General features: G+C 39.7%; 1 protein-coding gene across 1 annotated transcript in view; it reads right to left on the bottom strand.

The window, feature by feature from the left end:
- The window catches only part of syt6a (synaptotagmin VIa), an 88578-nt gene that overhangs the window by 8349 nt on the left and 57849 nt on the right, over positions 1 to 22380 (bottom strand). Inside the window, exons 2-4 of the mRNA XM_086067799.1 lie at positions 6912 to 7311; positions 2576 to 3137; positions 538 to 658 (exon numbers count right to left, since the gene is read on the bottom strand). Of these exons, the coding sequence (XP_085923925.1) occupies positions 538 to 658; positions 2576 to 3137; positions 6912 to 7311 (1083 nt within the window). The remainder of the gene's footprint in view (positions 1 to 537; positions 659 to 2575; positions 3138 to 6911; positions 7312 to 22380) is intronic.

The following is a 22380-nucleotide window of genomic DNA, read 5'->3' as shown; positions in this document are numbered from 1 at the left end:
AAAACCACGTTACATGACCTGCGTCTCCACTTAGACCTGGTTTTAGCGAGTCTACAGTATAATCTAGTCTACTTTTTGTCACCAAATTGCAAGACGCGCGGGGCTTGTAATAAATTACGCCAGAACGCCAATTGAGTCGTAGCTAAACTAGACTTGCCTCGCCATGAGAATAAAGATGCACCCGTTTTTAGGCTGAGCGCATGTCTACAAAATAAGGCCCTTTGGGATCAGAATTGTGGCTTACATTGCATGTCATTAAACATCACAAGGGAGAAATGTCAAAATAAATCCCAATTATGGCTAAACTCTGGCATTTAAAGCGCAATAAATGTCACATTTCACATGCGGTATCAGTTCTGCAGGAAAACATGAGGATGGCAGGCGCTTATTAAATAAAATGCCGGTCTGCAGCAACGTTCTGACAATGGCTTGATATTACACGCCTTGCCTGTGCGCCTGTGAATAATTGCCGGAATAAACAGAGACAGCTTGCCTGCCACTTGTGTGTTCATGATCAGAAAACACACGCGCACAAACCTGAGTATCCGGTGATGTCCATGGCCTTGAGGTTCCTGCACTTAATGACAGTCAGTGTGAGTCTTCCAGCAGTGGGCAGGTAACAGAGTGAGAACATGATCTCCCCAAGGTCGACACTCTCCTGAGGATGGACACACACGCACACACAGGTGAGCAGGTGCAAATGTCCACAACCAGAAACAACAGCGTGACTTAAAGCCTAATAAATTGTTTTAGAAGCAGATTTTGGTTTCCTGTTCATTACACGGTACTTATCATGTACAATATTCAAGTACAGTAATTGCTGAATAGGCTGTTGCGAATTTGGCAGATGACTTGTTGATTAACTCACTTGAAGCAGTTGAGGGAATATAGCGTGTCATTAGTTTGCCGCAAACATCAACAATGTTGCTGTACATGGCCACATTCGCACTATATTCCCGTGGCCATGGTAGTCCTATTTGCTCGAAACCTAGTGCTTAGTTTTCTCACGGTATATCATGATATCCATGACAGGCTGTGAGCAGAAGGGGCTGTTAACTCCCAGAGGCTCAAAGGCGCGCTACGGTTCCGCCTGCAGTTTACCGCGGAAGTCAGCGCGATTCTCCTGGTTCCGTTTATCACGTTCTGTTGAGGCTTTCTATGGATAAAACGTGGACGTGGCAGCTTTGGGGCACGTTTCTGTGTGTGTGTCTCTTTCCATCTCCATCTCAAGCATCATGAGCAGTTATGTTGTACATAGCGAATGTGAGATACCACGGAATGCATATGTTTACCATGCTAACACGGACCACTCTCAAGTTTTTATATGCCCTATTATGACTTACTGTCAGATTTCATGTTGTTTAACCCGTCTTACTATAGTCAGCTACTGGGAGGTTACTTATTTGTACACAATACACTGTTGTGGCAAATGTGTCCTCAGTCATATAAAAAAAAAAGAAAAAATGCTGTTTAAAGGGACACTTTTTTAACAATAACATATTATATGTGACCTCACTAGTCTAAATTTGACATTCTGATTAATATTACATTTGTGCAATATTAGTAATGCAGCAAAATCAACAGTTTTTTATCCATATCAGGGGGCGGCCATTTTGCCACTTGCTGTCGACTGAAGATGACATCACAGTTGCTCAGGGCTCAGGCAACGACCAATCACAGCTCACCTGTTTTCTAAAGCTGACCTGTGGTTGGTTGTTCCTGAGACCTGCGCAACTGTGATGTCATTTTCACTCGACAGCAAGTGGCAAAATGGCCGCCTTCTGATATGGATAAAAACAGCTGGATTTTGCTGCTTGACTACCTATATTCCACTAACGTAATATTAACAAGAACACCGTATTTAGACCAGTGGGTCTTCCTCTTTAATTTTGTCCGTAGTCAATCAAGGACATTTGATCTATTAAGTTACATTGAATTTTAAATTGAACCAAGACCTACATAAGCAACTGCAAACATAGTAATATCATGTAAGGCCAGTAGTTGGCCATGTAATCCTGTAAAAACAAACTTCACATACGCAATGTGATCAGTTAGTCGTGTACTAAATGAACACTTTGATAGACGAACTGTTTTAAACAATGGCACAACCAAAACGTTGTGGTCTAGAATTCGTGTTTTGGTTAGGCATATCAACACTGAACACCTGACACATGTTTTCACCCGTTTTTAGCATTTGAAATGATTTGCCGTAAGAAGACAGTGTTTAACTCTGTTTTTAGAATATAAAACAGTGAGATGCCCATCGTTTGGGAAGGCACAAGCGAGCCAAAAGCAGGTGCATCTCATGGCACACTCACAGCTGAACGTCCGACAGCCATCTTCCAGTATCGTGGTGAGGAATTTACTTTGAAAGGTGTGAAAGTCGAACTGCGATGCAAGAGCACAGCCGTCAAGTGTTGTAAAAGCATAGTGACACTGATGGGCGGCGCAGGAGTTTGCGCTGTTTCATGTGTCATACCCTTTCGACAACCGGGAGATTTTCAGCATTTTACCCAAACAAGCTGTAAAACAGAGACGTCAAACTATGCAGGAAAAGAAGACAGTGTATTCTTACGCTGGTGGCATATTCGATGTCTCTCCATATATTTGTTTCCCGTGATAGGTCCGACGTCTCAAACAGGTTTTCCATCACCACCTCCCCAATCATGTCGTGTCGCGAAAACCTGTCAAAGTCGAAAACGCTCATGTGGAGCTTCCTGGTCACCAGCTCGTCGTAAGGCACGGGGAAGTGGAAGCTTTCGCTGAAGGTGGGGTTAAGGGTCTTCCGGTGGACGCGCGTCTGGAACTTCTTGCGGTCGGGCAGCAGATAGATCTTGACGTAAGGGTCGGACGTGCCGCACAAGTCCTTGGCGGGAAGGTCGACCGCTCTGATGATGTTGACAAGCAGGGCCTCATTGTCGTAGTCATACTTGAGAGAGAAGTTAATCCTGCCACAGTTTTTACTGCTGCCGTTTTTGGAGGAGTCCTCGGAGTCGCACGTTTTTTGCTGGTAGAGCTCTGGCTGAATGCGACCAATGCTTGTGGATTTTTCCTCCTGGTCCAACACGTAGTCATTCCCCAGGTCGAGACTGCCTACCTGCATCTGCCGGGGAAGATGCCTTTTGAAGGAATTGTGCCTGCAGAAGGACAAGCGACACAGGAAGTCATGGGAGAGCTACAAATGAATTGGAAAAGACAACAATATATAATAAACCACGTTTCTACTGTTTTTTTGTTTTTTCAATTTTCAAGAGTTGATGTGCCACTTCACAATAATGTTAACTTGCGCTATACATATAGCGGTTAATAAAAGGTATGTGACAGGTTGTGGCAAAAATACCCCAAGGATCAAATGTTATATGACACTTTTCAACCTGTCCAAAAAGCCATGGGCCTGTCCTGTCTCATTAAGCTGAGCCACTCACTTACTGTACCATGATGAGTACTAAGCAGAAATGAGAATGGTGTTCAGTGGTACACAGGTACAGTCATATACTGTTTGCTGGGACCAGAGTTTGACACAGAGGAAGAACAAACAGAGTCACAAACTGCATCATCTTACTGAACAGTTGTTTTTTTTGCATGTACATACTGTAAAGTTCATACACGTATTTTTCACTATGAAGGGTACTTTAGTGACTGCTACTATGTAATGTTATATCTGCCCCTTATCAGATGCTAATGCTAAGTTTATAGCATTCATTTATTTGTATTGGGCTACAGGGACTCATTGCCTGTCTAGTGTCATATTGGCTCAGGTGAAGTTGTTGAGAAAGACAACAACACTTTGGCAGACATAAGGTGGGAATTTTGACGATCTGTGCTTCTAGCAACACTGCAGTTCTGCTTAACTATTGTAATTTAAAATAGCTTGACTCTTGCTACACAGTATTACCGAAATCTGAACAACTTGCTTAAAGACACATTTTCTGACATAGGTTGAGTCATTTTGGATTTTATGGCATTCTTTATCAGGGCAATTCAGTGATGCCTTGAGAGATTTAGGTTTATTTCATTCTATGACCACACAACCCCACTCATAACTCAAAGTGCTTACACCACTAATCATTTCTCTTCATTTAAATGAATAGAAACTCCCCTCTAAAAAAGAACATTTTTGTGTTTGTTCTTTAATAAAGGAAAACAGCACTCTAATCTTGAACTTGATCAAAACATTGTGTAAGAGCATAATTAAACAGAATGCAAAAAATTAAACATTTGTGCATCATGATTTAATGCTGCAATCTAAATCATTGCACTGCTCCTTCTGGTGTGCCCGCATTGGCCATCCAGACACAAGCATCATCAGTATCAGTAAATACAGTATTATTTGCCTGCATGACATGTGTTGCTGCATAGTCTTTGCTCAAATATCCATTGCTTCAAAGACCATCAACAAATATTGGTGCTAACTGTTAGCATGTAAAAAGTGTTTTGCATTATTTGCTAGCATCAAGGCAAAGCTATGTTGTTTTACATACATAATCTGTAATGTCCTTTGTTTAGTGTGTCAGTCGGGTTGTACTACACGCCTTAAAACCTTAAGACAAACTGCTGCGATTTGTAAAATCTGTTGAATTGAGTTTCCTGCTACCCTTAAGCGCTCGTTTCGCATGTCAAAGCAAAAATAAATAAATAAATAATAAAACAAAAATAAATAATCTGAATGACAGGTTGCATCTCCAAAAGTTTACTCACTTGTATCTTTAGTTATCAAAGTAACTCTAAATGCCCATGTTACTTACTTACTTACTTACTTACTTACTTACTTACTTACTTACTTGGAAAGCCTGGACTGGAGGGACTTCCAGTCGCAACGCAGCAGACACGTCTACATCAAAATTTAGCAGTAATAAATGTAATAATAATGCATATATTTGTGGAGATTGTGGTCAAGTTGTATTTTACAATTTTAAATGTGCAGGATTTCACAAGTTACTTCATGTTAAAGATCAGCTCATAATATGAAAAGAAAAATGCACCAATGTCTTATAAATGGAGTTATGCCATCTAGTGGCAAAAAAAAGGACCTCAACACGAATCAGTATTACTTGTTTTACAGTACAGTACATCTTTTTAATTTTAACTCAATTTGATGAATTATGAAATAACTGTATCAATGACTAAAGGATGCAGCCATATTTTTATTAGTTTAATGTTTTTTCCCCCACTTTTATGTTAACAAGAGTATGAAAAATATATTTTATTGTACATGTAGAACAGATATAAAATTTGCGATTAATCGTGAGTTAACTATTGAAGTCTTGTGATTAATTACTATAAAAAAAAAATAATGGCCTGACACCCCTAGCTGAAATGAAGAATTACAAAGTAAAATTCAAGGACAAGTAAGGGCTTTAGTCCAACTTCTGATTCATACATTATTCGATTTGTTGTGTCCTCTAAATCGTTTTCTCCATCTTAGGACAAATGTATACCATTAATTAATGTTTAAAGGTAACTGCTTCAAGCTGATAAAGGTCAAAGTTGAACAGATACTGCTCAAAGCTAATCAGTGATGACAAAGTGACACTGCTAGCATGCCTCTTGTAGTGCTACATGCACGACGAGTCAATGCAGAATGCCTGATGAGTCGCTGAGTTGAAGCCTCGCCGGGAGCGTACTCAAGCTTTAATTCAAGGACAAAAGGATTTAAAGGATGCCCCGCTTAGTCACGGGCAGGCGGTCGCTCAACATGCTGAAAACATGCAACCGTTCACAGCATATTGTCGCCTCGGAGGAAGGTTCCCGATGAAGTCGTCACATGTAATTAGCTTCACTCTAATGACTTGCGAGAAGATGCAAAATGCCTTTGAGGTACTGACTTGTTACATAACGCATTGCAAAGCATCCACTTTTGTCTTAAAATCATCTAGGCTTATCTAAGGATGTTGTTTAAATAACATGGAGCATCAAATACAAAGTTATTCTCATCTTCAAAGCAGCACAAAAGGCCTCTGTGCTTCAAGCTTAAATGCATTATTATACAGTCTCAAATATCTGTCTCTCTCGCTCATAATTTTAGTTTTATTTTGAAAATTGGTTGTATCCACCAGTGCCTCTGTACATGTTATATAAAAATGTAATCCAATAAACAAACATACATATGTAGAAACAAACAATCCTCTTAGAGGGAAAAGGCCAAATAATGACAGAGAAAAGCAAGAGCATACAACTTCAAAGAAAAAAAAGCTACAATAATATCAGCAGTTTAAACGCAAGTTTGGGATTTATCTTTAGTTTTGTTATTGTTGTTGTTTTTTGCTTGTTTGTTTGTTTTTTGCCATTTGTTTATTGAATTTTCTTTTTAGAGCAGGTAGTATAATTTTTCTTTAATGCTTCATTTTAGTTGAGCTTTTACGAGTTTAGTACTTTAGTTTTAAATATGAGTATTTTTTTAATTTTGTTGATGTCTTTATTTTATTTTTTCGGAGCAGGTTAGCTAGGTTTTTTTTTTTTTTATTGCTTCATTGTACGGGGTATTTTTTTTTTCGTTTTTTGTTGTTTTCTTTTCTTTGTATTATTTTTTAAAATGCGTCATTTTAGTTTAGCTTTTATTCGGGTTTTTTTTTTTTTTGTATGTTTCATTTAGATCACAGGTGTCAAACTCAAGGCCAAGGACCCAGATGCGACCAATCACATCATTTTATATAGCCCATGAAAGCAAATCATGTGTGTCAACTTCCATGACCCTTTCTAAAGTCTGTACCAAAATTCCAAAATGTTATGTGTAATAAATAATAATGTAAAGATTTTGCACACATTCATGAGTTACTATTTTTCCCGAAACTTGAACCTTGACTTCTGATTTCAAAACGATTTACATGAAACTCTACACGGAGTCTGGCACACAGCATCCATACAATCAACAACAACAAAGTGCATGCACGTGCACACGCATCATGACTAACCGGGTGGAGGAAGCTGGCTCAGTTGTTTGCCTCTGCATGCGCTGTGTGCGGCGCAGGAAGTGCTCCCTCATGGAGAGTTGAACATCAGTGGGGATGTCAGGAGATGTATGGCTTATCTTCACCGCAGCCTCCAGGAAGCCCATCGGGCCCACGGGGTCCTTCACTTTCTCTGTTGCCATGGTAACCGCTGGCTGCTGCTGATGGGGACTTGGGGGCGACGGCAACGGTAGCGGGTGAGGCAGCTGCAGCGGGTGGTGCTCCGGGCTGGGGGACGGAGCGAGGAAGCTGGCTTTGCTCCGCCGAGGCGGACCGCAGCGCTTCCAGGAGCCAAAGGCGAGGAGGCCCAGCAGAACCAAGCCGCAGAGCACAAACACACCGAGGAGGAGGCCAAAAGTAGCGTCTGGTGGCGAGCCGTGGGGTCCGGGAGCACAATATGCGCAAGCAGATGGCAATGACGAGGGTGAGAAGACAAAGATAGACACTGTATTAGGTCAATATTTTTGCACATAACTCACTGTCCCGATAAAACTGCTATTCACATCCAGAGACTTCATTCAGTAAAATCTGGGAAAAAAAATGTTGACCTCTATTGGCCAGGTAGGGATATTTATAACTCAAGTAGCGTGGGAAAATAATGATCATAAAATCAAACACACGTCTTAATTATACTGAAACAAACAAATAAAACAAACAAAAACTACTTTGTAGGATGCAAATTGTTAAACGACTCTAATAATCATAAAATCCACCTATCCTATATATTGTTATTAAAACGGATTTTTATGGATTTGGTCTCTGTCTCTGCGTGTCTTGGTCTTGGTCCTGACCTTGGTCTCACTCCCCCAAAGTATTGGTATTATGTTGGTCTTAGCGGGTTCTGGTTTCGTTCAAGAGTTAGTCTTGAAGAGTCGAGTCTTGATCACAACAAATGGCATATTACTCAGGGACAGATCACGCTAATCAGCTGAGCTGGTAAAAAAAAAAAAAAAACATTTTACGTCCATGTCACGCAGTAGTCACCTATCTTTTCTGAGTTCCTGTTTTCTCGCCTGCTCCCAAACTGCGGGAAATGCTATAGGCGCTAAGCTAACGTGCGCTGCACCTTAGCTACAGAATGGGCAACAGCTACGAGCTACTTAGTGTGGATACTCACATCTAAGTAACTAATAATTGTCTCTTTGGCAGCAAATTAGATTAATTATCGTTATCACTAAAGGATGGCGAGGAGGAGGAGCTAAGAATGCAATAGGAGTAAAAAGAGAGAACATGGAAGATAAGGAAGCAAATGGCAATCATTCATGTCAAAAGCAACATTGCGAAAGTCCAGAAGTGCGCTTATTTGTACAGTACAGTACACATTTCCCAAAAATCTCTGTCTGAAACTGAGTTAGGGCGGACAGAAACCAGCTATAAACAGCGAATTAGCATTCTAAGTCATTATATTAATTAAACAGCTACACACACACACTCAAAAATTGGAAATGAAACCGTCACGGCTCGTCAGCAATGACAAGGAGCTTAGAAGGTCAAAAGTGTATTGGCATATTAAATATTTATAATATCAATAATGTTGTTGTGCTTGTTTACATTATTTTCCACAATAGAGTACTGAGATTTGAGAGCTACACAATATCTCAAAATGATTGTATATTTTTATTTTTCAATCTATTTACATATAGTTTTGCTAAGAGGTTATCGTATGTTTTTTGTTCAGTGGATTTCATTCCATAGGGGAAAAAAATCGAATTGCTGAAATGACAATCAATCAATGAAAAGAAGCAGGGCGAAAAAGAAATCGGATACATCTGGAAGTTTTTAAACAGCAAATGTCATGTTCTGCTTTACTGCTTTGTTCTATTGGGTTTTTTTCTTGTGTTGCAGAGCTCAGGTGTGGCAGTGGGCGGAGTCTCCTGCGTCGCAGCTGCTCCCTGTTATCATATTTAGACGCAGGAGAGACAGGAGAAGGATCCCTAGATATTGTCATTGCTAGTTGTCCTTGACATTTCCTGCTTGTTACTCTTCTGCTTTCTCTTGTTGTTTTGTGCTCGCCAGTAGTAGTTGTGCTCATCTTCCGTTTGTTAGGCTACGTTCACACTGCAGGGTGTGATGCCCTATTCGGATTTTTTGTTAAATCCCACCTTTTTATGGACTGTTCAAATTCAAAAAACAAATCCGACTTCAATGTGAAGGCAACGCGCCCGTGATGTTGACTCGCATGCGCAAAGAGCACACGTTGAGTGACGTGCACCCAAAACAAACGACGTCACGTTGCAGAGTTTACAAAAGTAAATATGGCCCCGAATCAACCCAATGTTTTCAAGCGGCCTTTATCAGTGCCATATGCAAATTTAGATGTGCCAATGCGCACTACTGATTGGCGGGCTGGTGGACTCCTTTCGCCCAGACGTATGAATCGGATGCGTGCGGATGAGCGTTCACAGTGCAGACGCATCGCATACATATCCGATTTATATCCGCATACGGAAGAGGCCCAGGTCGGGTGTGAAAAAATCGGAATTGTACCGTTCACACTGCATGAAAAAATCTGATACTAAAATCGGAATTGAGCTGCAGTGTGAACGCAGCCTTAGTAAGTACTAATGTGATTTTCTGTTCTCTATAGGTGTAAGTTTAGAGTTGTTTTGTGTTTACTTTTCGCCCTTTTATGGCTCTTTGCCCACCTACCCAGTTGTTGTTTTTTTCCATGTCAACTTCAAAATCATATGCAATGTACGAAATGTACGACAGCTCGCAGTAGGTCTTGCTTTATTGAACAACTTTAAAAACATTTAAAAGGACTGCCTCCCTCACAAAGCCTCCTTTGTGTCCTTGCATTTTTAGAGAGAAGTATTCACTTTGAATATTTTGGATGAATCAAATTTTCTGTCATGTTTGTAAATGTTTCTGTACATCGTGGACTGATTTGCATTGAAGCTTGATTGGAAGGAGTTCGTGAATTTAATCCTATTCTGCCAGAAAACTCACAATTAGATCATTTCCTAAAGTTGTTCAGCCTTAGCACATACTAAACCATTAATTTACATCTAGACAAACTACATGCATATTTTCGAATTTGAGAGGCAGCAGTAATAGGCTTATCCACAAAAAAACATTCAAGTGAGCAAATAATATTAATGAACACAAAAAACTTAATAGATGATATGATAATATATGTTCCAGCATACACCAGACAACATATCTAATGATTTTACTATATCTCAGTTGTGCCATTTCTAATGAATGGCACGCCGCCATTGAAAGAATAACAATGGTTGGGGCAACACCAATTGCTGACAAATTACAGGTTAAATATAATCAATTTAAATGCTAATCCAAAAAGGCTCCTGGGATGAGAGATGAGATGTCAAAGTGGCCAACAGATGAAAAAACCTGGTCACGCGGGTTTACTTTGAATGCGCTTGCAGTCACACACAGACTTGGACATGGACCGAGGACCCTGACAAGCAGGATGCGCGGGGCCCGAGGGAGAAAAAGCAAACCACGCTGTTTCTTGATTCCATATAATCAAATTCCAGCATCTGATACCTGGAATTTTCCCCATTCGCCCAAGCCTGAATTCAATTCCCCACATTTTGCAGCAGTGTTCTTTTCCACGCACTGCGTTGACTATAATTTATCTACCATAGCTGAGTGCTGCTCTCAGAAGACTTTTGTCTCCATGTAATAGTGCACAGATAGCAGGAAGCCGCTTTAGGCCACATTGAATTAAGTTTTTTTCCCAGAATGTTTACTGAGCTAAATCTTCCCCCACTGAAGACAAATAGAAGATGCAGGAACCTGCAGGCAAGGATGAGTTCATTCCAGATTGGTTTTTAACTTTTATTAATAGAGGAAAGCAGATTGCTTGCTTGTGGCTTACATCTACATAATGTACATTTGTTAGGCTGTTTAATCTTTAAACTGACAAAATAACAGTGGACAATCAGTTTCCTTTGATGGGAGGAGTCTAGGGGTCAAAAAATATGTCGTGACTATCATAGCCTAATAGATCTTTATGACATAAAACTGTTTCATCTACATAAACAGAAATGGATTGCTTTCAACCCTCAGATGCATTTCGAGTTCCGAACTTAATTGAATGGCCCTCTTAAGATGAGCCATCGCCTTGCACAAGGATTTCCGCTCTAGGCGAACTCAGGTCGTAGCTGTCTTCCACAGCAGCTCCAACACGTCATGTGAAATTTTACAGAAGCCTCACTGAAAGACTAGACCGTGGCTGGCCGTGAATAATAAGGCTGTCAGTTGTCCATGTCACCATGATGCACTTTCGAGACACACAAAAAGTCATCCTTTGGAAATATGATTGTGTGTTGTTCAAAAAAATAATTTGACGTAGAAAATGATAGTCAGTCAATTCGGCATAGATGGTAATTGAAATTATGCTCCGGCATAAACAAGCAAGAGTTTAGCCAACCTGATTTTGGACTCACATGCGATATATTCTGGAAATAAATGTGATTTTGTTCTCACTTATAAACACATTCTTCAATCGTATCATGATAAAGTCAAAGTTAATTCAGGGCTTGAGCTCGTCCTCAAGAATGATTGTATCTGGAGAAAACAGAAGAAGGTCTGCGTAGACAAGTCATATGTCATCAAGTGTTCAAATGAAATTAACAAACACTTATCAAAGCAGTTGTGTAAATGCTGGACTCCTTTCTGATGCCTTGTTTCCAAAAATCCAAATGTCAAGTCATGGGTATGACTTTCAGATGACAGTCCTAAGACTTTTGATCAGATGATCTGTTGCATTGTTTACAGATCTCTTTTATTAACGAAATCACACTACAAATCTTCCTTTAGTGGATGTAATCAAATTTGCTGTTCTCAAAGAGATATGATAATGAGCCACATTTATAGTCATAGTCCCAGGTTAGTCTAGCCAAGGCTATCCGGTGTATTTTACAGTTTCATATGAATTGTCAAATGTAACTATTGTGAAGAAAATCTGTTTTTGTAGATGAAATGGAAACACTAAATTGTTCATGTGAAGATAGAAGGGTGTGATTTCCGTATTGCAATGAACTGTCGTCTAGTTAACTTTTCTTGTCAGTTTGTCTGATTGTTGCCCGTGGTTCAGCGCGAAAAGGTTAATGAGGGAACCATTGCGGCACCACACCTCCGCACGCTCGTCAATCAGACATGGAAGCGAAAGCAACGTTTACCATAATGGCTACAGAAATAGAAGCAGACAAGCTGAAAAGCAGCTAATAACTTGTGTTGCAAAGAATAGGACAGAGCGCTAATAATCCTGCACTAGTAAGACACGGACAGCGTGACCGTAAGCCGAATGGGAAGTTATAATAAAGAAAAGGCCATTGGTCTTCCTCTATAGACACATGGCTAATGAAGCGAAACGTATTATTCCCGCCGGACACAAGCTCCCATGACAGCGTGAGAATGGAGCGACCTCCAGCTTTTTTAGCTTGACTATTAATGATTACACCCCCGCCACTGCTGGAGTGGACTACCGCCGGCCCGCAGTCGATCACCGGGCTCTTTTCGGGGTTTCTTCATACTAAGAAACACTTCTCGCAATCAATACTGCCGAAACCAAATCAATCAGGCTGCAACGCTCCTTCAGGTGGCTGCTTGCTCTGCAGCAAAGTGAGTTGTGGTGTTTAAAAGGTGTTTTAGCTCCTCGCTGGATGACTTGCACAAAGGCTGTGCGCAGTGACATTGACACATTGCACATTCAATTTGATGTGTCTTTTTTTTTCTTCCAAGATCGACGGGTGTTTACGAAGGTGCAACATGTTAGCTAAGAAATGGAGATGGTAAATTCATACCCGAGGGGTTTCTCCTCTAATGAAACAGTGTTACTATGGCAACCAGGTCATCTGTGAGAAACTCATCAACTTTTATAAAAAAAAAAAAGAAAATACAACATTCTGGAAAACAAAGGGTATGCATATACATATGATAACAATCTAATCAACAAGCCAAGTTTTTTCTTTGTATTTGTCTGAAATTCTATTCTAAATAATCCACCCACAAAATACAGATACATGCAGTTGTTTAAATTAGAGTGGTAAAAGTGGTTTCTAAATATTATTTAAAATATTAAATAACCCTTCAGCACCTCTTAAAGTGGCTTGTTTCTCTTGTCTCTCTCTCCTGTTTACCAATTTACATATTAACTCATTTGCTCCCAAAAACGCATAAATACGTTCTATTTTAGATATTACCATGCTCACAAAGACGTATTTATACGTTTTTTATGTGTGTGTTTTTTTATGCTAGACCATACGAAGGCTTTGATGCAGCCTCTGAACTGAAAATAATGCTTGAAGCAGGTAGAGTATAAGAGATCAAGGCCCATGTTGCAAAAAGCTATTTCCCCCACTGTTTTGAACAGATTTGTGAATAATGACGAAACTTAGTTATATTCTGATGCTAATTACTGCAAAACGGAAACAGGTAGAAAAATACTTTTTTTCCTGATGAAAGAAGAGACTCTAATCTTTCTTTTGGTAGGTTTTATAGCAATAGAACACAATATTCTGTAGGCCCTGCAAAATCAGTCAAAATCCAGTAAAACAGCCGGGAGTGAAGGGGGTTGCTTCAGTGAAAATGACTGTGAGTTTAGTATAACAAATTTCCTAAAATATGTCATTGATGTTTAAACTGGTAAATACAATTATAAGATGGGTTTGTTGTCTGGCATATACAATATGTGTGGACACACAGGGCAGCATGTCTGGGGAGCAAGCAGCAACGTGTCCCAACATTTTTATATAACTTTTTGAATGCTATGGTTTTAATGATTTTCTACTGTGTAATGACATGACATGTCTATAAAATGTGTATTTGTAAAGGCAAATGAGTATAATGCGTACACTGCAGTAGACTTGTAGTGTTGTTTATTATGCTACACTCTGGCCCCGGAGCAATTGAGGAGGGACACTTTTAGAGGCAGCTATGGAAATGAAAGGAGAATATGCAATACAGTACACTACAATATCAATCATTGGCATGTGTATGAGGAATTACCCCCACCCACTCCGCTCCCCCGCCACCACCCCCGTTTTGGAATTGCCCTCTCCTCTATCAAATTGAATACCTTTTTCAAACAATTTTTCCACTGTTGACATTAGCCCTTTTCAAATGTTCACCATTGCCTGAAATCCACAAGCAAGACTGGTGAAAGTAAGCATTATCAATAATGCTGTTGGCTGTCACCATCATTTAACGTTTGTCTTTTTTTTATTATATACAAATACTGTTCGTATAAAGTGGATGTTAACAACTGTGTATTAGAATAATAAGACTAAAACAAGGTTACTATTCATAAGATGCCCGACAGACATGTAATGGAGAGAGAACAGGAAGGTTCAGGGACGCGCTCAAAGTCCAAATTGTTGAACTTTTTGGACGTTCTCAAGGGTCTGCTTTACTGTAAATGGTGTAATTATGAAAATATAATAAACCAATTAGCTGATCTCTACACATTTCTATCAGGTTAAACTCAACATATCTTTACTGTAAAACTTTGTAGTGTAAAATTATAGCAAAATACTGGCAGCTGTGATACCAGCTTGTTACTGTTATTTTACAGCCTCCAGCTGTTATCAATTTAACAATAAATTACTGTATTTTCATTTTTTACAGTAAAGTACTGGTAGCAGGGTTGCCAGCATTTAACGGGTTTTCACCTGCAAGTTTATATGTTTATATTGTACTTTTCTACCGTGTTACTCAAAGCGCTTTAATACTGTTTCCTCAATTCATCAGGAGCTCCTGGGGTCGGGCCCCAGGAGCTTTAGTATCTTGCTCAGGGACACATGGTCACAAGTGTTAAGGATCAAACAGAATCTTCAGGTTGACTACTCTACCACTGAGCCACGCCACCCCATGTTCACATTCATCTTTTTGTACAATGTACTTTTCCACTTGCATAATTGAGGTAGTATTCCAATAGCACTTAAAGTTAAAACGCAAGTGGAGTGAGCGCTCAAGCGGGGCTGAAAAGGTAAAGGTGCTGCTCGAGGATATGGCCAAATAGCAATCAAGCAGAAAAACATAGACTTGTTGAAAGGGCTTGTGTGAAAAGCAGTCAAAGAAGGACCAGCAGCAGGTCTGACGAGAACCACACTGCTTGCAAATTTAGGTGTCATGTTTTTGAGTGTAGTGAATGTCATCTATGAAGGAGCAAGTGATTGACATTGTTTATGTCACAGCAACCATCCATCCATCCATCCAACAAACCTTCCATCCATCCATCCAACAAACCTTCCATCCATCCATCCAACAATCCTTCCATTCATGCATCCATCCATCCATCCATCCAATAATCCTTCCATCCATCCAACAATCCTTCCATTCATGCATGCATGCATCCATCCATCCATCCAACAATCCTTGCATCCATCCATCCAACAAACCTTCCATCCATCCATCCAACAATCCTTCCATCCATCCATCCAACAAACCTTCCATCCATCCATCCATTCAACAATCCTTGCATCCATCCATCCAACAAACCTTCCATCCATCCATCCAACAATCCTTCCATCCATCCATCCAACAAACCTTCCATCCATCAATCCATCCATCAAATCCATCCAACAATCCTTCCATTCATCCATCCATCCAACAATCCTTCCATCCATCCATCCATCCATCCAACAAACCTTCCATCCATCCAACAATCCTTCCATTCATCCATCCATGCATCCATCCATCCAACAAACCTTCCATTCATCCATCCATGCATCCATCCATCCAACAAACCTTCCATCCATCCAACAAACCTTCCATCCATCCATCCATCCATCCAACAAACCTTCCATCCATCCATCCAACAAACCTTCCATCCATCCATCCAACAATCCTTCCATTCATGCATCCATCCATCCATCCATCCAATAATCCTTCCATCCATCCAACAATCCTTCTATTCATGCATGCATGCATCCATCCATCCATCCAACAATCCTTGCATCCATCCATCCAACAAACCTTCCATCCATCCAACAATCCTTCCATCCATCCATCCAACAAACCTTCCATCCATCCATCCAGCAATCCTTGCATCCATCCATCCAACAAACCTTCCATCCATCCATCCATCCAACAATCCTTCCATCCATCCATCCAACAAACCTTCCATCCATCAATCCATCCATCAAATCCATCCAACAATCCTTCCATTCATCCATCCATCCAACAATCCTTCCATCCATCCATCCATCCAACAAACCTTCCATCCATCCAACAATCCTTCCATTCATCCATCCATGCATCCATCCATCCATCCATCCATCCATCCAACAAACCTTCCATTCATCCATCCATGCATCCATCCATCCATCCAACAAACCTTCCATCCATCCATCCATCCATGCATCCATCCGTCCAACAAACCTTCCATCCATCCAACAAACCTTCCATCCATCCATCCAACAAACCTTCCATCCATCCATCCATCCATCCAACAATCCATCCATTCATCCATCCATGCATCCATCCATCCATCCAACAAACCTTCCATCCATCCATCCATCCAACAAACCTTCCATCCATCCATCCATCCATCCATCCAACAATCCTTCCATCCATCCATCCATTTTCCAAATGAATGAAAACATTCAACAGTGTTCTTTCTAGAAGAGACAGGGTCCAGTTCTGGTAAAACTGCTGTCAACATAATCCCATATCATACTCTCTTAAGTGCATGTATTGAGTGTTTTAATTGTGAAATGCAGTTAATTAAAAGACACTTATTTGCTTGTTGAGGAAACTCAACAGGCTCTGGGGAGGGTTGACAAGCCATATCACTGAAAATGTCCAACACAGCAGAATTGATCACAAAATGGGATTTGTAGCTTGGAACGTTAATTTGTAAAAGCTGTTTCGTCAACATGCACGGGAAGCTTGTCTTCCTGTCTGCTTTCCCCGAGGGCGGGAATAATTCCCACTAATCTCGATGTGGGCACCTCAGCCATTTTTGGAGTGCTTATTCCGTGGTGTCTTTTTCACAAAATCCCATAATCCCCCCACCCCCCACACAACCCCAAATACTAAAGCTCCAGCATTTGAAAGAAGGTGTTAAGCGCCAGCGGATAAATCGGATGTGTGAAACCACAGTGGAGGAAAGGGGGGGGGGGGGGGATGCTTTTGACACTCGAGGTAAATGATGCTCATGTGGGAGTTGGAGAATTTAGTGCTTTATCCTACTTTAAATATTTACAAAGCTACTTGATCGCTACTAACAAATTGTAGCGAATTAATGATTCAATGAGTGTACCCACACTAATAAAGTTGACATTTTCAGTTTTACTTCCAGGGAATCAAACTCCGTTTGGTGTTTTTATCAGGAAAACTTTAATTAAGTTAATATTTCATGGACATTGGAAAAAATCAACTCTAGAAGTACACACTCATCAATAGACAGTGAGGATATATTATATTGCAGTATGTGAAGTAAACTTGTCATCAAGCAGTTGTTTACAATGTTTTACTTTTATTTTTGTTGCTACACGTTTCTGTTTACAGGAGGAAGAACAACATATTTTAGTGTGATGTAGTCTGTAGTACACAAACAGCTGTTATGCAAACAAGATACTAAATAACCAATTGTCAATATTTGTACTGCACATGTTTTTTTTTATTGCACCCAATTTCAACAAGTATGTGTGTATTTGATCATGAAATTCTATGAAAAACTGTTTCGCTGAGTTTGTAGGAATTGCGAAAGTACTGTAACTTAGGTAAAATGACATTGGCTGACGTTCACAATGTCATCAAAAGCATTGTGCTGATAATTTATGGTCAAATCAACATACAGTAATTCTGAATCATCTTGAATTAATCAAACTCAAAGTCAAAATAGCAATGGTAAAAAAATGATGAGTATTATTGTGTTTGAAGTTACTGTTTTCCTCTCTGCTGCTGTCAGAAAATCAAACTGAAAAAGAAAACAACAAAGTAAACAAACAAACAAGAGTTTTTCAAATAGGAATCCACTATTGACTCCTTTTGATGCAGACGTTCAATCAATACTTCTGATTCCTCGTCATCCAAATCTAAATCCAAATATATTTGAGTAGGATGAGCGTCATTTTGGTATGTGGCTGTGCAGCTGGCATAAAATCAAGGTCTCATAAAATAATTTAGGAACGTTGACAGCTGAAGGACATCGATATATGAATGCTAGGGTAATTTGAATGCAATGGAATGTCCCTGAGGTCATTTAATTCAGAATTATGTCAACAATTTTGGCAGCAATATGCATCTGTGGTGTCAACATATTATGCTCTCCATGTGCGTTATGATTTTTGTTAGGATTTTTTATTTTTTTTTGCAATGCCAATTCCAAAAAAGGAGCTGCTTCAACTAGGGCTATTAAGAATGTGAGGAAAGAAGAATTTGCACAGGAAATCATTCAAAGCACTTCAATCATCACTTAGCGCAATTCCGCAGTATTGTTATTATTTTGACATTCAGCAGCGACGCAGTTATGGTATTTTAACTTAGCAGTTAAAGTTTGTATGATGATGACTCTTTAGGAATATTTTTAGTTCCAGTAGATTTTATCCATTTCGTTAGACCTTTAGAGGCTTTATATATATATATTTGCCGTTTGAGTTCTGAGAGTCAATTGTACGACTTTTAACGTGAAATAATCATTTTGATCATGCAAACTATAGATAAAAAACTGATGTTGAAAGTGTGAATAATGATTGAGACCGACTTTTTTTTGTATGAACCTGAAATATAATAAAAATATATATTTTTTATAAATGCAAAATGTCACATCAATTTATTTTGATATTGCCTTAGCACACATGCGCCCCCCCCCCCCCCCACACACACACACACTAACACAAAGAAGCTTTTATAGCCTTTAAGTGTGAATTTAATCATCCTTATTCCTCCAGAAAAGTAAAAAAAAAAAAAAAATCAAAGATGTGTGTTTTTTTTTTTTTTTTGTATGATCATGTTCTCTACAGGTCAAAGGTAACTTCCCAGCTGCTTCCTTGTGGATTTCCATTGGCCACTTGCGCCATATGGGAAATGGAACAATTAACCTGCTTGTTGACCGCAAGCTGCTATCGCTATCGCACGGCTTGCAGCTTGCCTGTGCTTGTGCGGAGCAAATATTGAAATAATATATAATTATTTAAATGTGACATGTCGCGCTTGTTCAGTGCTTCCTCAGTTGAACCCACACACAGTCGCACAATTCTAATCACCTGAAATTGTCTTAACTTGAAAAGTTTGCTTATTCGTTTTCGCTTTTGTTGCTGCGCTTTGTTTTTCTTCAAAAACACAGGGCTGTTGAGAGAAGAACATGAGAGAAGAACAATCTAACTTAAATACAAGCAGGTAGTTATGCTAGCAATGAAATAATAACCATAAAGGCGCCATGGGCGTGGCTTATGCAAAGTAGTAAAAGTCTTGTAAAATGAATTCGGAATTCAGCGATGCAGAGAATGGGCTGGTACTAATGCTGCATTCGAGGAAAGCGGGAAGTCGCACTTTTCCGACTTCAAACCAAGAAGTGTGTACGGGAACGCCCCCTTGAACTCAGAAATCCCACTCGGAAAAAAAAAAAGTACCCCGACTTCACCGACCGGCTTCAATGGCGACCACTATGGAAACACAGACCGTGAATGGCAAAACACAATTGACTCCAGTATACAACTAGATAGCTTTCTTCATGAATAAATTTCAACATCACTTCACGTAACACAACGTAAGCTACGTGACAGTATGCCGCTATCTCCCTGCATGCAATTATACAGTGAACTACTGAACTGTATGGAATGAAATAAGATAATTACATAAATGGAGCAGAATTGCAAGAAGGTAAGTTTGCTGCAGGTAAAAAATGTGTTTTGAGGATTAAAATAAAAAACAATTTATCACTATGCGCCATTTTGCTTTCTCCTCAAACGCTTTCAGGTCGGAACTAGGAAAAAACTACCGGGATAAATCCGACTTCCAACCATCCTCGAATGCAGCATAAACCTGTCAATAGCCAGATTGATATTGTGATTCACTCGAGGGAATTCTCCACAATATCAATCTGGGACTGCTCCACGGTGATTTGATCGGGAAAGGCGGGACATTCTGGACAAATTGGCGTCTTGCGCATGTTTGGTTTGTTTCAATCACGGCAACGGATGAAAATGTCGTCTTCGGTCTCATGAAGAAAAAAAAAAAGCCCGAACATCTTTACCAGATAAAAATGCACAAAGCGCCTCTTGCTGCGCAACATTCAGCAAGAAAATGGCGAGAACAGAATTATATGCATACTTCTATGTTCGATTAGTTTCCCCCGGTATCTGCGCTTCGTCACAGCTTCACGTCCGGCCCGAAACAACGCCTGATTGGTCCGACTTATAAAAAGTCAGTTGCGAACGGACAGCGGGAGCAGTACAAGATGTATTCTCGTAGTATTTGTGAACAAATACCGCGAGAATTCAGCTTGCTGGCAAGGTTAGGCTGGTACACATGTACCATGAAGCCGACGGTGATTTGGGGTATACGCTCTATTTGTGCGTAGTGTATGAACTTTTCTAAGCATTTATTAATGAATGAGGCTTATTGTTACTGGGTGGTAGTAAGCTACCAAACTCATTGCTCTGGGGGCATGTTGACATTCTATCTGAGTATTGTAATGACATGCTGTCATGAATCAAAGCCAACATTTGACCATTGCTAGTTCTGCAGTATTTTTGCGACACACAATTTCCGAGGGAATTGCAAGCTCTATGTAAACACTATATACACGCTGGCTGTCATCTTTCTGCTGAATTGCAAAGAAGCCAATGATTTTAAAGGATATCTGACCCCTGGTGCTGCAAGTAGCTGGCATTCCTGCATAAAAATGGTTTGGGATAGTTATCCACCACAGTCTTGCTCTATTTTTCCTTGCCAAAAGTCATATAAAAAAAAAAAATTCTTGACGTCAGGGTCCAAAGAAAAAATGATCCAAGTGAAAACACTTTAATTCTGTGAATGCAAAAGAAACAGCCACGCGAAAGGCCTGTTTTCGCCAATCACAATCAAAGGCACACTAACAACATGTTGAATGGATGAAAAAGAAATCACGCATATCAACTAATACTGAAGCTGACTTGTTGCTCAATATCACACTTAAAGAAAAGGAAAAAAAAAATGAACAAGGTAGCCTACTATTGTAGTGTATTAACGCTATACAAGTCATACACACATTTTTCAAGGTCAGACAGTTTAGGGAGGGCTGAGACAAATGACTTTCATTTGAAAAGAAGAAAAAGGTTTCCAAGTTATTAGTCAAAATCATTTTTGAATGCATTTCAGGAATTGTAAAATAAATAAATAAATACATTCACAAACACTTTGGACTTTAAAATTTAATCCATGTGTTGAGTGTGCAATTCAAATGCTCCTTGGATCACTTCCCAGTGTCTCCCCCATCATGTCATATTCATTTACTGAAGTGTCAACAGATCTTGGAAGTCGCTGCTGAAATGCAATGAAAACACAATCGCCCTCATGAGGGAACAATGGATTGTATTGACCTGGTGTACTATAAAGTACAGCAATTTTAACTGGACCAAATTTATTGACAACAGAGATGAACTGTGACCTGTCTGTGAGGAGGAAATTCAGATTTGTTCATTGACAAAGCTTTAACGCATATTTATTTTTGCAGTGATGAGGAAATAAAAGTATTAATCAAGAGTTTCAATCTGCAATACACATCATAGGCTAGAGAGAAAATTAAGAAATCAATTACAAGATGCTCAAAAGCCTTCCGAACTTGCACTTAACAAGACTTAATAGGAAATTGTATGTTTCCAACTTCGTAGTAAACGTTTGGGGAGGCAATGGAGATACAGTATTTTCTACAGTGTAGAACACATCATTATGTAATAATAATCTAAAATGTAGCAAAGGGCCACATCAGGACAGGAATAAATGTGAGCTCATCATTTGCCGAGGACTTGCCGGCGGTTTTATATAATGATTCATTACAGTTAGTTCAAGCTTTATGATACGAATGACAAACAATATTACAATCCGTTTAGAAACATCTTAGAGCAGCACGGCATGATGTTATCCAATGATAATAAAGATGGACTTTATTGATGTGGCCTGTGCTTGCTGCATGGATGCTTTCATTTGCAATAAAAAAAACAACCGGCAGCCATCAGCCTAAACAACAAAAACGGAAATGTCTCCCACTCGTTTTCAGTCGTACTCATTTTCATCACCGGGGATTTTAAATGGATTTGCTACACGCATTACAAACACCAGCGACAACCGCTTGCTAGTTGATGTTCCGCAGGCTTGAAGTGTCGCATTATTGTGACGAATTAATACAACTCCTAGTAAGCCTGTCGAGTGGATTGCGGGCAGAGGAGTGATGCTGATTGAGGGAGGAGGCACTTTATCTACTTAACGTCTTGCATTAGCCTCGAAAGCTGGTTTGGGGGATCTTTTTGCAAAGACT

This window comes from Leptonotus elevatus, chromosome 2, assembly GCF_054856555.1.
Source record: "Leptonotus elevatus isolate MCC_2025b chromosome 2, RoL_Lele_1.0, whole genome shotgun sequence".
NCBI lineage: Eukaryota > Metazoa > Chordata > Actinopteri > Syngnathiformes > Syngnathidae > Leptonotus > Leptonotus elevatus.
Note: the sequence above shows the minus strand (reverse complement) of the source record. Positions and strands in the feature narration are given on the sequence as shown.